The following is an 11,460-nucleotide window of genomic DNA, read 5'->3' as shown; positions in this document are numbered from 1 at the left end:
ACTTAAAGGCATCCAGTTCCTCCAAGTGACTCTGCACCATCTCAGGGTCTACGCATGGTAGTCTGGTGCCCTGCTGCTGCCTCTCTACAATCCCAGTGAGAGACTTGTCTTGCCCCTCTCTTAGGAACACTGAGGCAAAGAACTCATTGAGGAGTTCAGCCTTGTCCCCCTGTCCATCACTAATTGCTTCTGCCCATTTAGTAGGGGTCCTATTCCACCCTGGGCCTTCCTTTTACTCCCTATATATCTAAAAAACAATTTTTTGTTATCCTTAACTTGGGATGCCATCCTCAGCTCCATGGTAGCTTTGGCCTGTCTAACTGCCTCCCTACAAACACGAGCAGAGGAGGTATACTCCTCTTTAGTAATCTCTCCCCGTTTCCACTTTTTATATGCCCCCCATTTTGCCCATAGGCTGCTCTGGATTTCTCTGGTCAGCCAAGGAAGCCTCTTGGCCCTTTTCCCCCTTTTTTCTCCGCATCAGGATCATCTCCCTCTATGCCCGAAGGATCATTTCCTTAAGGCACAGCCACCCTTCCTGGGCTCCCATCTCTTCAAAACTCTTATTCTGCAGTGCGTCCTTGACTAAACGCCTGAGTTCATTGAAATCAGCTTTCCTAAAGTCTAGCACTTTCACCCTATTAGTTACCTTACCCACTCAACGTCTTATGATGCCATCTTTAGAGCTTCTTACCAGAACTGAGAGATCATGGCCAATGATAAAGTTTTTCCACCCACGTCACTTGGACCCAATACAGTGAATCCTCATTACATTCCTAGAATGCTTGGATAGTGGGTGGCTGGTGGCTCTGACTCTGTGCAGCTGGATGACATATCACAGCAACATGTAGGTTGCAAGATCTTCAGGGCTATTAATATAGCTGATGAGGGAGATAGGAACAGATTATTTTGACAAGAGCAAGTTAGTAATTGCTGTCACACTTGTGTAGGCAATTATGTTAAAAGATGTATCACTACTCCATGAGACCAAGGGGCAGACCAATGCCTATTTAGGAAGGATAAGGAGAGCCTGGTCAAATAGGTACTGGTGTTATTCACCAGAATGGCCCTTCCCAACCTTCTGCATGGCTGGATGGGCATCACTACAGACACTGGAATAAAGAACAAGGTAGCTCTGCTGTGTAATGTAAAAGAAGGGTGACCATACATCCCAGTTTGGCTAGGACAATCCTAGATTTCGGAGGCTGGTAGTGGCCATCTGGTGGAAATTAAAATGAGAGTCCTAGGTGTAGGGCACAGGGCATGGAGCACAGTCTGGTGGGGAGGAGGTCAGACTACATGAAAACGTCACTTTTAATATTTGGAATACAAAATTCTGAAACTCCTCATTCAGAGGCGATACTTTTTATTAGACCAACTAGAAAATAGCAACAAAAAAAAGTATCTTTTTTTTCAAGCTTTTGGGCAGACATACCTTTTTCAAGCTGAGGGGAAATTAAAGATGGTAAAAGTCCCCTTAGGTAGAAAATAAACTTCATTTTGCACAGAGGAGGCTGAAGTTGAATGTATGCTCCTCTGAATCTGTGAGAGGGGTCCATTTGTGTGAGCTACTCTTTGATGTGCAGATAAGGGATGTGCAGTTCCCTTCCCTGGTTGTGCAGTTTCTCTTCTCTGGTGGTGTCAGATGGCAGAAAGGCTGGAAGGTGTAAAAATTTTGCTTTCTTGTTTAGCAATGAAGTTTATAATTTCAAGGAATGGCTAAAATCTGGTATCTTCCATGTTTCAGGGATCTGTTTTATAGCCATGCTGGTTTGAGACAAGAAGGAATACAAAACTCTAAAACTCTTCATTCAGAGTATTTTCAGAATACTTTCAGTATTTGGAAGGAATGAAGGGGTGGTTACAGTAGTTGACTAGGAATGATAAATGGCATGGGGGGCATTTACGGGCACAAGGAGGGGTCAAGAAGCTAGGAGGAATCAGAGAACTTTAAATGCTCATGGCAATAGTAGAATTTTGAAGAGTTCGCCCTACCTGCAAGGTCATTATTTTGAGCACACAGGAAGGGGAAGAAGGCTGCCAGAATGGAAAAGGAAGAGGAAGGTGGGGGAGTGTCATCTGTCAGCATCCTCTCAGGGGATCCATTCAGATTCTTGCCTAATTAAGAAGTCCTGGCTTTGGGACAACATTTCTTCATCCAAGTCCCAGAATCCTCACCATTCTATATTGCACTGATCTCAGTAATGGTATCCCATTATGAAATCTTGTCCAGGCCCTTCTCATACAAACAGATGGCAAAGTTCTTCTGTAGACCCATGATCTCTTGTCACCGGCTTTCTTGAAAGTTGTTTTGATCCAGCATTGAAGAGTGCCACAGGTGTGACCTAGGTTGGCCTTGCCTTTGGCAGGGGCTTCATAACTATCCTTGTTGAAATGATTCCTCAGGGTATGAGAAAATGAAGGGCCTTGGGGTGGCTTTAAAAGGATGCTTCAAGAATAGCCCGGTGCCACAGTGCAGTAGTGGTAGCTATAGAATCACAGGATCATAGGAAAGTAGAACTGGATGGGATCTCATGAGGTCTAGCCCAGCCAGTGGTGGATTAAGATTAATTGGGGCCCTGGGCAAACAGTAAATTGGAGGCCCCCACGCCCCATTACACACATGAATGTATCAAGAAGCATTAATAAATAGACCCATTAAATACAGTGTCCTGGCTGTCCTTAAGGAGATCAAATGCAGCACCTTTCAGGGGCAAGAAAATTGCAAACACTCCTCCTCTCCCTCCTCTCCCCCCCCATACAGCATCCTCCAAATTCTTCACCTCAGGCTCTGAGGAACCCTGCCAAACTGCTTTAAGCTTGGATCATCAGTGCAGACTGTCTTCCTCCATGCTTAGTCAGGGCTTTCTTCCCGCTTTCTGCTACCAACGTTTCTTTGGAAGCCAGAATTATATTACCTTTCCAGAACAGCTCCCATAGGCTACTGGGAGGTGACAGAGTCCATCCTCTCCAGAACAGCTCCCATAGGCTACTGGGAGGGGACAGAGTCCACCCCCCAGCTCTATCTTCCATCATAAAAAAGGGGGGAGTCAGCTTCCTGGGTGCCACTAACTGCAGGAAGGACAGGTTCTGTGCACAGTAGGAACTATCACAGGAAGCTCCTGAGTTCCTTAGTTTCTGAGTCTAAGGTTGGAGCACCCTAATTAGCACTTAAACCAATGCTCCAACCTAAATCACCCAGTATTCTTTTCTTGCAACAAGAGCACACCGTTTGCTCATATTCAGCTTACGGTCTACTGTCACTAGCCAGTTGGTTCCCAGTCTGTATTTGTGCATGCAATTATTCCATCTCAAGTGCATGACTTTGCAATTGTCCTTTCTTAAATCTCTTCTAATTGATAGCAGACCATTTCTGCATAGGCAACACGCAGAGAGGGCATGGGGGGTGGTGTTGGGGAGGGCACGTGCCTCTCCCTGAGAGCACTGGTACCCCTCCTGAGAGCAATCTATTGAGATCATTCTGGGTCCTAACCCTTCTCTCTGGAATATCTGCAGCTCCACCCAGTTTGATGCCATCCACAAGCTTGTTAAGCTTACACTCAATCCCATTGTCAAATTATCATTAATTAAGACATTATACAATACTACATAGGACAGATCTGTGGGGAACCCCACTTGGTATCTCCTCCCAACTAGACATTGAGCCATTGAGGATTAGGCATTGAGCACAAGGATCCAAACAGTTATGTAGCCACCTTACAGTATTTTCATCTAGTCTGTATTTCCCTAGTTTGTGAATGAGAATGTTGTAAGAGTGTCCAAAGCTTTGCTAAAGTCAAAGTAGATTACACCCACACATCTAGCTTCTGTAAGTAATCCCTAACCTGTTCTGTCATTACTTTAAGCTGTTTGTCTCCTTCCCTATCTTTGCTGCCAACTGCACTTGTCACCTGCTTACTGCCTCTGTTTGTAAAAACTGAAGTAAAAAGACATTAAATAACTTCAGCCTTCTCTGAACTGTGCACAACCAAATTGCCTTCCACGTTCAGTAAGGGACCTGCGGTTTCTCTGGTCTTCCTCTTACTTTGGACATACTTGGAGAATCTTTTTTTATTGCCTTTTATGCCCCTTGCCAGCTGCACATGCCTTGGTCTTCCAAATTTTCTCCCTGCATGCCCATGCGATACTCTTTTATACTTTTCCCTAATACTATGAACAAGTTTCCACTCTTTATAGGATTCCTTTTTTTTGAGTTAAAAATTATTGAAGAGATTGCTGTCTAGCTGGGCTGGTTTCCTGTTGCACTACCCATGTTTCATTCTGTTGGGATAGCTTGCTTCTGCACCCTTAAGAAGGTCTCCTGAAAGTACAGCCAGCAATCCTGGTCTCCTTTGCCTCTCAGACTTTCCTCCCAGCGTTTGCTAAGGTCTGCTTTTCTGAAGTCCATGCTAATGCTAGCTCCATGTATGCTGAGGCACATGCAACTACATATGAACTGATCCTAGCTGTGCACCAACGTTTAAAAAGGGAGGTATTATCTGGTCAACCTGACCCATGCATCATGGAGGGCACATAGGCAAACAGACCAGTCAGTCCTGGTAGCATACAAAGCACTATGGAATAGCAACACACAGTACAGGTAAGCCCACAAGGTTAGTATATGTTAAGTTACTAACAACAAACTTGGTACGCTTTCAAATAAGAGTATAGACTACACATTTGCACACCAGTGAAATTGTATTGTAAATTGTAATTGTAACAGAATTGTGTTGTGTGAATGCAGGCCATTTCAATGCACATACAGTGGGGTTAGTGCGAACTAACCCCGCTCCATATAGACAAGCCCTGAGTAATAACAGCTGGAATTAAACTTTAATTGTAGCTGTGCTTTAGTTTTCCTTCCTAGTTCCTTGCAAAGCTGCTCACATGGAGCTCAGTTGCAACTTTGCCACAAATCTGGAGTAAAAAACAGTATGTAGCTGCCTAAGAGTTACAATCTAGGGTTTCAATATTCACTTGCCCTAGGAGGGTAAATAATCAACACCACTAAACTGTATTTTCTTGACTCTGGAAAACAGCCTTGTCCTGGCCCTTGCTTCTAACTCACATGCACAGAAGATACTATCAGCCAGTCAGTGCTACCCAGGATGTGAGTAGATTGCTCAGGCATATATAGACTAGCTTCCTCCTCCTGTATGTGGAACTGTAGCCAAGATCAGAATCAGCTCCAAAGTTACAAGTTTTTTCTTGCAAAATACATTTTGATGCTTACCTTCCCCTGGAAATATCTCTCTCCCATAAATACACAGTTTATAGCCACATTTATTTTCTAGAACATCTGGCAGAATCTGGTGAACAAAATCATCCACAAAATTAGCTTTGCTAGTGGCATCTGTGGGGTAGATAACATATGCATCATACATCTTGCCATCTGCAAGTTAAAACAGGGGAGAAGCACAAGGCTTTTAGTATGAATTAGAAGCTATTTCAAGAGTTAAAAGAGAAAAAAAAATGTTTTTTTAATAACAATAAAAAATAAATATTATTTATTATCAATAAATAATTGATCTGTATTTCATTAGATCATCATATTAAAAAGAATATTGTTAACCAGTATGAGGGTTTACATTCTAACAGGAATGCACAGCAAGTTTTGGTGTTCCACCATTATGACTTAGGCCCCAGTCCTACAAACATTGAATTCTGTGTGAAACTTTGCAGGATCATTGCCTTTGTGTGCTAAAAGCTCTGTCCCAAGGACCAGTGATCCAGAATGGTCATATAGTAAGGATTAAAGAAGCTAATGGACCTCAGCATGAATCCAGTATATCTATCAGAATTTGTTCCTTCAGTGGCAGTATGTGTTAACATATTTTACTGTCCTAAGACCATATACGTCATTTGAATTCTTTCTGCTTGTAGAATGAGCTGCTCACTCCCACAACACCTTACATGTTTGAAGGAAGAAACAGTTCACTTGGAAACAGCTGGTGTTGCCCAATTTAAATTCTCATAAAACATAGGATTGGAAGGGACCTCAGGAGACATTCAGGTCAATCCCCTGCATGAAGGCAGGATGTGCTATTTCCAAATTATTCCAGACAAAATATCTATCTGAGTCTTTTCTTGGAAGCCTTCAATGAAGCAGATGCCACAGCATTCCTGGTCAGAGTCCTCTCCATTGACTCTTTTTTTGCCTTTTCCCCTCTTCCATTTCCTTTCTACTCCAATCACAAACCCTATGTAGCCCAATCCACCTCTTCCTTCTTCTCCTTGACTGATCTTTGTTCCTTTGACTTCAGGCATAATTAGGAATGTTGGTACTAAGATCTAATTTATATCAAAGGTGCCATGCAAAAGAAAAGTAAATAATGGTCTGTTAGATAGGGAAAAAAGGTGCATATAGTTAAGGAAAGATATTCCATAATTAACTCAGGGAGCAATAACATCCTAATGGAGTGCTTTGTATTAGTTTACCTCCATTTGCAATATAACAGCCAGGGCTATGTCCTGCAAGTCTTTACTTACAATAAATATAAAATGTTTTCTCCCCAAAACATTTAATCATGCTTAAAAACACAACATATTTAAAAATGTGTTATCAGCTTTGTGTGTATGTATGTGGGTACTTTTTTGCTTTGATTCATAAAAGCTGTTGTTATTCCATTAATATTTGGACATTCCATGCTCCAAGAACTTTTAAACAATTGAAATCAGTAACTATATATTTATATATCATCAACTAATGGGAGACTATCACCCAGGACTGCCTCAAATGAAGGAACAGTCATCTGCAAGGATCTCAGTACTTGAAACCTTATGATGACACCAGGAGATAGAAAAGCGGGAGCAGTGGAAACAGCATGGCAAACTGAATCAAGAATCAGGAACCACCCACCCCACGTGGAAACACATGCCCAAGTTGCAGCAGAGTCTATCGATCCCAGGTCAACCTTATCAGCCATCTTTGGACCTACAGATAAGACACTCATAGAAGACAATCATCTTCAACTCTGCGAGTTGCCGAAAAAGAAAAGTTATCATATGGGAAAATTAGTTATTTTCCTTCAGAATGTAACATACCAAAGAGGATTTTCTGTGGGTTTAAATGTTCTGTTGCATAGCACTTTAATAACAGCACTTGAAAAGAACACACGAGAAACCAAGAGCTTTGCCCAGGGATTGCAAGATAGGTGATCTAGAGCTAATGCATCTTGAATCTGTAAATCCAAATACTTTTTTTCCCTCCAATTGCTAAATTTAGAAAACAGCCTGCAGCTACATGTAAAGGGTCTGATTCTTTGCTGTTGTGTACATTGTTTAGACATTTATACTTGCACAAAGTGGCTATATGAACAACATGAGTATTAGGGTTGCTCCTTAAGGAAGCAATCCAAGAAGCACAAGGGGAGTCCATCCCAACCTGTAGGAAAGGTGATAAAAGGGATCAACAACCCCCTTGGCTCTACAGGGAATTCATGGACCTTGTATGTCTAAATAGAGAGGCTTATAAAAGATGGAAAACAGGAAACACCACTAAGCAGGAGTATTCTGCACTGGTCCGCACCTGCAGGGAACAAACTAGGAAAGTCAAGGCTGTAACTGAACTTCAACTGGCTACACAAATCAAGGACAATAAATAGTCCTTCTTCAGTTACGTAGGGAGTCAAAAGAAAAACAAGGGCAACATGGACCCCCTGCTAAACCAGCTTGGACAGCTGACTATTAACACCTAGAAAAAAAACAAGCTACTTAATGATTACTTTGCGTCAGTTTTTCACCAGCCCAAAGGGACCACCCTGCCTAACATGATGACCAGGGTGAGGGTGAATATATGCCCACCATTGGCATAGATCTTGTGAGGGAGCATCTTGAGAGGCTGAACCCCCACAAATCAGCTGGTCTGGATAGATTGCACCCAAGAGTGCTAAAGGAACTGGCAGACATCATAGTCCAGCCACTGGCAAGGATACTTGAGAACTCATGGCACTTGGGTGAAGTATCTGAAGTTTGGAAGAGGGACAATGTGGTGCCCAACTTCAAGAAAGGGAGGAAAGAAGACCCAGGAAACTACAGGTCAATCAGTTTGACCTCAATCCCTGGGAAGATTTTGGAAAAAATGATCAAAGAAACATTCTTCACAGGCTAACAGAAGGCATCATTCTGAGGGATAGCCAGCACGGGTTGTTGCAGGTAGGTCTTGTTTAACCAATCGCATTTCCTTCTATGACCAGGTGATGTATCACCTGGACAAAAGGGAAGAGGTTGATATCATATATTTGGACTTTAAAAAAGCTTTTGACTTGGTGCCCCATGATGTCCTCATGGAAAAATTGGGCAACTGTGGCCTCAACTATTCCACAGTCTGGCGTCTGGGGAACTGGCTCCAAGTTCGGACCCAGAAAGTGCTAGTTGACAGAATTGAATCAACATGGCAGTCAGTGACTAGTGGTGTCCCCCAAGGCTCCATTCTTGGACCTATACTCTTTAATGTCTTCATAAATTATCTGGACACTGGTGTCAGAAGCAGACTGGCTAAGTTTGCTGATGACACCAAGCTTTGGGAAAGAGAGTCCACACTTGAGGATAGGCTGGTGATCCAAGCCGAACTAGATAGGCTTGCAAGGTAGGTGAATGAAAACCTGATGACATTCAATACAGAGAAATGCAAGGTGTTCCACATTGGGAAAAAAACCCACATCACACTTATAGTCTCAGCAATGCTACACTCACTAGCACCATGACCAAAAGAGACTTGGGGGTCATGATTGACCACAAGGTTAACATGAGCTACCAATGTGATACCGCAGCTGGCAAAGTGAACAAAACTCTGACTTGTATCTACCAATGCATCTCGACCAAGATCCAGGATGTCATCCTCCCACTGCACTCGGCCTTGGTGAGGCCTCAGCTGGAGTACTGTATCCAATCCTGGGCTCCACAATTTAGGAAGGATGTGGAGAAGCTTGAGAGAGTCCAAAGGAGAGCCACACGCATGATCAGAGGGCAAGAGAACAGACCTTATGAGGAGAGGCTGAGAGCCATGGGACTCTTCAGCCTGGAGAAGCGCAGGCTCAGGGGTGACTTGGTGGCAGCCTATAAGTACATAAGGGGTGTGCATCAAGATCTGGGGGAACTCCTGGTCACCAGAGCACCCCACGGGATGACAAGGTCTAATGGTCACAAACTCCTCCAAGACCATTTTAGGCTGGACGTAAAAAGAAACTTCTTTACTGTCTGAGCCCCAAGGCCTGGAACAGACTCCCCCCAGAGGTGGTGCAAGCACCTACCTTGGACATTTTTAAGAAACATTCGGATGCTTATCTTGCTGAGATCCTTTGACCCTAGCTGACTTTCTGCCCCTTGGGCAGGGGGCTGGACCCGATGATCTTATGAGGTCCTTTTCAGTCTTAATGTCTATGAAATCTATGAAATCTATGAAAATGGTACTCTTATGCCCTTGTGTTGTGTCAGGTGTAAATGACCTACAAACTATAAGAAAGTGAAGAAGAATCAGACCCAAAGTACATATCATCCACCTATGTAATTGAATTATTTAACAGCAGTTTATCTCCTTCACTTATCTTTTTTCCCAAAAAGCCCTTCCACAATTCTTACTCACCATCCTTGGTTGTGTAGGGGTTAAATATCTTCCGATACAGGAGGACAATATCAATTAGGAAAAAATGGTAAAATACGATCAACAGCACTATCATAACTAACAAAATAAGAAACCCTATGATCATGTAGGTACGGTGATGATTGACTGCAAAGAAAAAGAAACAAAATATGATAACATTAGCATGAAATAAACTGATTTTAGCATCCAAGCCTCAGTCTCACACCCATACTCCAGAAATTATGTGAAGAAGTAGGGAAATTATAACAGTCTCCTCTTTTCCAGCAAGCAGAAGCATTAGCTCCAGTGCTAAAAGGTGGGTCAGGGACTGTGTGGTGGGACAGGAATATTATAGTCACTGCACTGGAAGGTCTCTCCATATTGGCCTACTTCCCAGAGATGATATTGTAACTGGATGAGGTTCACAGCCTTCCTCTGCCAGGTGCAATTCAGCTACTACATTAAGATGCCTTCCCCCAATGGCACTTTCCAATCAATGGTAGCATCAACTAATATGGGGGGAGAGCCTTCCCATCTGTCGTATTCACAGAAATCACATCAGAGGAAGGGAATGTGGATTATACAGTGAGGGACTCTGTTATTGGTTACCTACCTTAGGTATTTAATTTGGTTTATTTAAGCTTTTTCTACATTAAACAACTAATATTAGATTGTTTACTTTTGCCTTTTAATCTGCTTCATTTACATTTCTAACATATTCCCACATTATAAATTGAACAAAAAGAAGTTTTTAAATACTCCCATGACATAAAATAAAGATCACTTCACAGTCACCTTTAATACCCACTGTATGGGAACATAAGAAATGCTATATACTAGGTCAGACCCTGGGTCCATCTGGCCCTTTCTCTCATAGATGCAAAAGTGGATGCTAAGATAAAAGTATTTAAGTGAGTCACACCTAAACTGACTGATCCCCTGGCACATTCCTTCTACAGTTTCTGGCATTCAGAGGACAAGAAAGTCCTAATTTTGGAATTGCGCTCCAAACTATCACATTTAATACCCACTGATAGACCTATCCTCCATGAATTTGTCCACTCAGCTTTTGAACCTGATTAAATATTAGCCTGCACAGCATCCTATAGCAATGAAAGATTAATTACACACTGTGTGAGAAAAAAACTTTATTTTATAGCAGCTGCGTAATGAGTTCCGAGTATGTCCCCTAGTTCTTGTACAGAGAGAAATATAATAAATAGCAAATCCCCATTCATTTTCTCCATTTCATTCATGATTTTATAGATCTCTGTCATGTCCCACTTAAGTCAGTTTCTTTTCTAAGCTGAAAACCCTTATCCCATTTAGGGCCTTGTTACACATTCATTTTAGGTGGCTCCTAGAACTCTTAACTCCTGGATTGTCCACATATTCCACTCCAGGGCAGGTTTAGCTCTGATCCGTGTTACCCAGCTCATGTTCCACTAATGTGTGGGGCCATTCCCCATAAATGAATTGCCCAAGTTGCAGTCCTTCAGCATCCCAGGATGCAATGTCTCCTTCCCCACCCTCCTGCTCTGTGTGGACAAATGCTGAACTCTGCTGCCCAGAGAGCAGTTCTGGCACCAAGCCAACTTCCCCTCGCTCTTCCAGGGGTGTGACCTTCCCAGCCCCAGGAGTGCAACCCTGTACAAACAGGTTGCAGAGCACGTCAGCTACCCAGGTTGCAGGACACATTAGAGTCCTAGAATGGAGTCTAGAAGGGGTGGGGGAGGAACAAGATAGGGGGCTGGATTGGATACCCATGATCTGGGGCTTCCTTCCTGGGGCAGGGACAGTAGTTCCCCCACAATTGCCTTCCTTCACCACTCCCACCTCCCAGCCACCCCGGGAAGCATGACCAGCAACCCCACACCCCA

The 11,460-nt window shown here is 43.0% G+C and overlaps 1 protein-coding gene across 5 annotated transcripts in view; it reads right to left on the bottom strand.

The window, feature by feature from the left end:
• IL1RL1 (interleukin 1 receptor like 1) overlaps positions 1-11,460 on the bottom strand; it is a 61,780-nt gene that overhangs the window by 8,129 nt on the left and 42,191 nt on the right. For 4 of the 5 annotated variants that reach the window (XM_025213169.1, XM_025213171.1, XM_025213168.1 and 1 more), the window contains exons 9-10: positions 9,584-9,727; positions 5,234-5,392 (exon numbers count right to left, since the gene is read on the bottom strand). In XM_025213169.1, coding sequence (XP_025068954.1) covers positions 5,234-5,392; positions 9,584-9,727 — 303 coding nt within the window. The remainder of the gene's footprint in view (positions 1-5,233; positions 5,393-9,583; positions 9,728-11,460) is intronic. The other variant, XM_025213170.1, reaches the window with a different exon arrangement.

Source organism: Alligator sinensis, unplaced genomic scaffold (assembly GCF_000455745.1).
Source record: "Alligator sinensis unplaced genomic scaffold, ASM45574v1 scaffold680_1, whole genome shotgun sequence".
In the NCBI taxonomy this organism is placed as follows: Eukaryota; Metazoa; Chordata; order Crocodylia; family Alligatoridae; genus Alligator; species Alligator sinensis.
The sequence above is the reverse complement of the archived record's forward strand: the minus strand, read 5'-3'. Positions and strand labels throughout refer to the sequence as shown.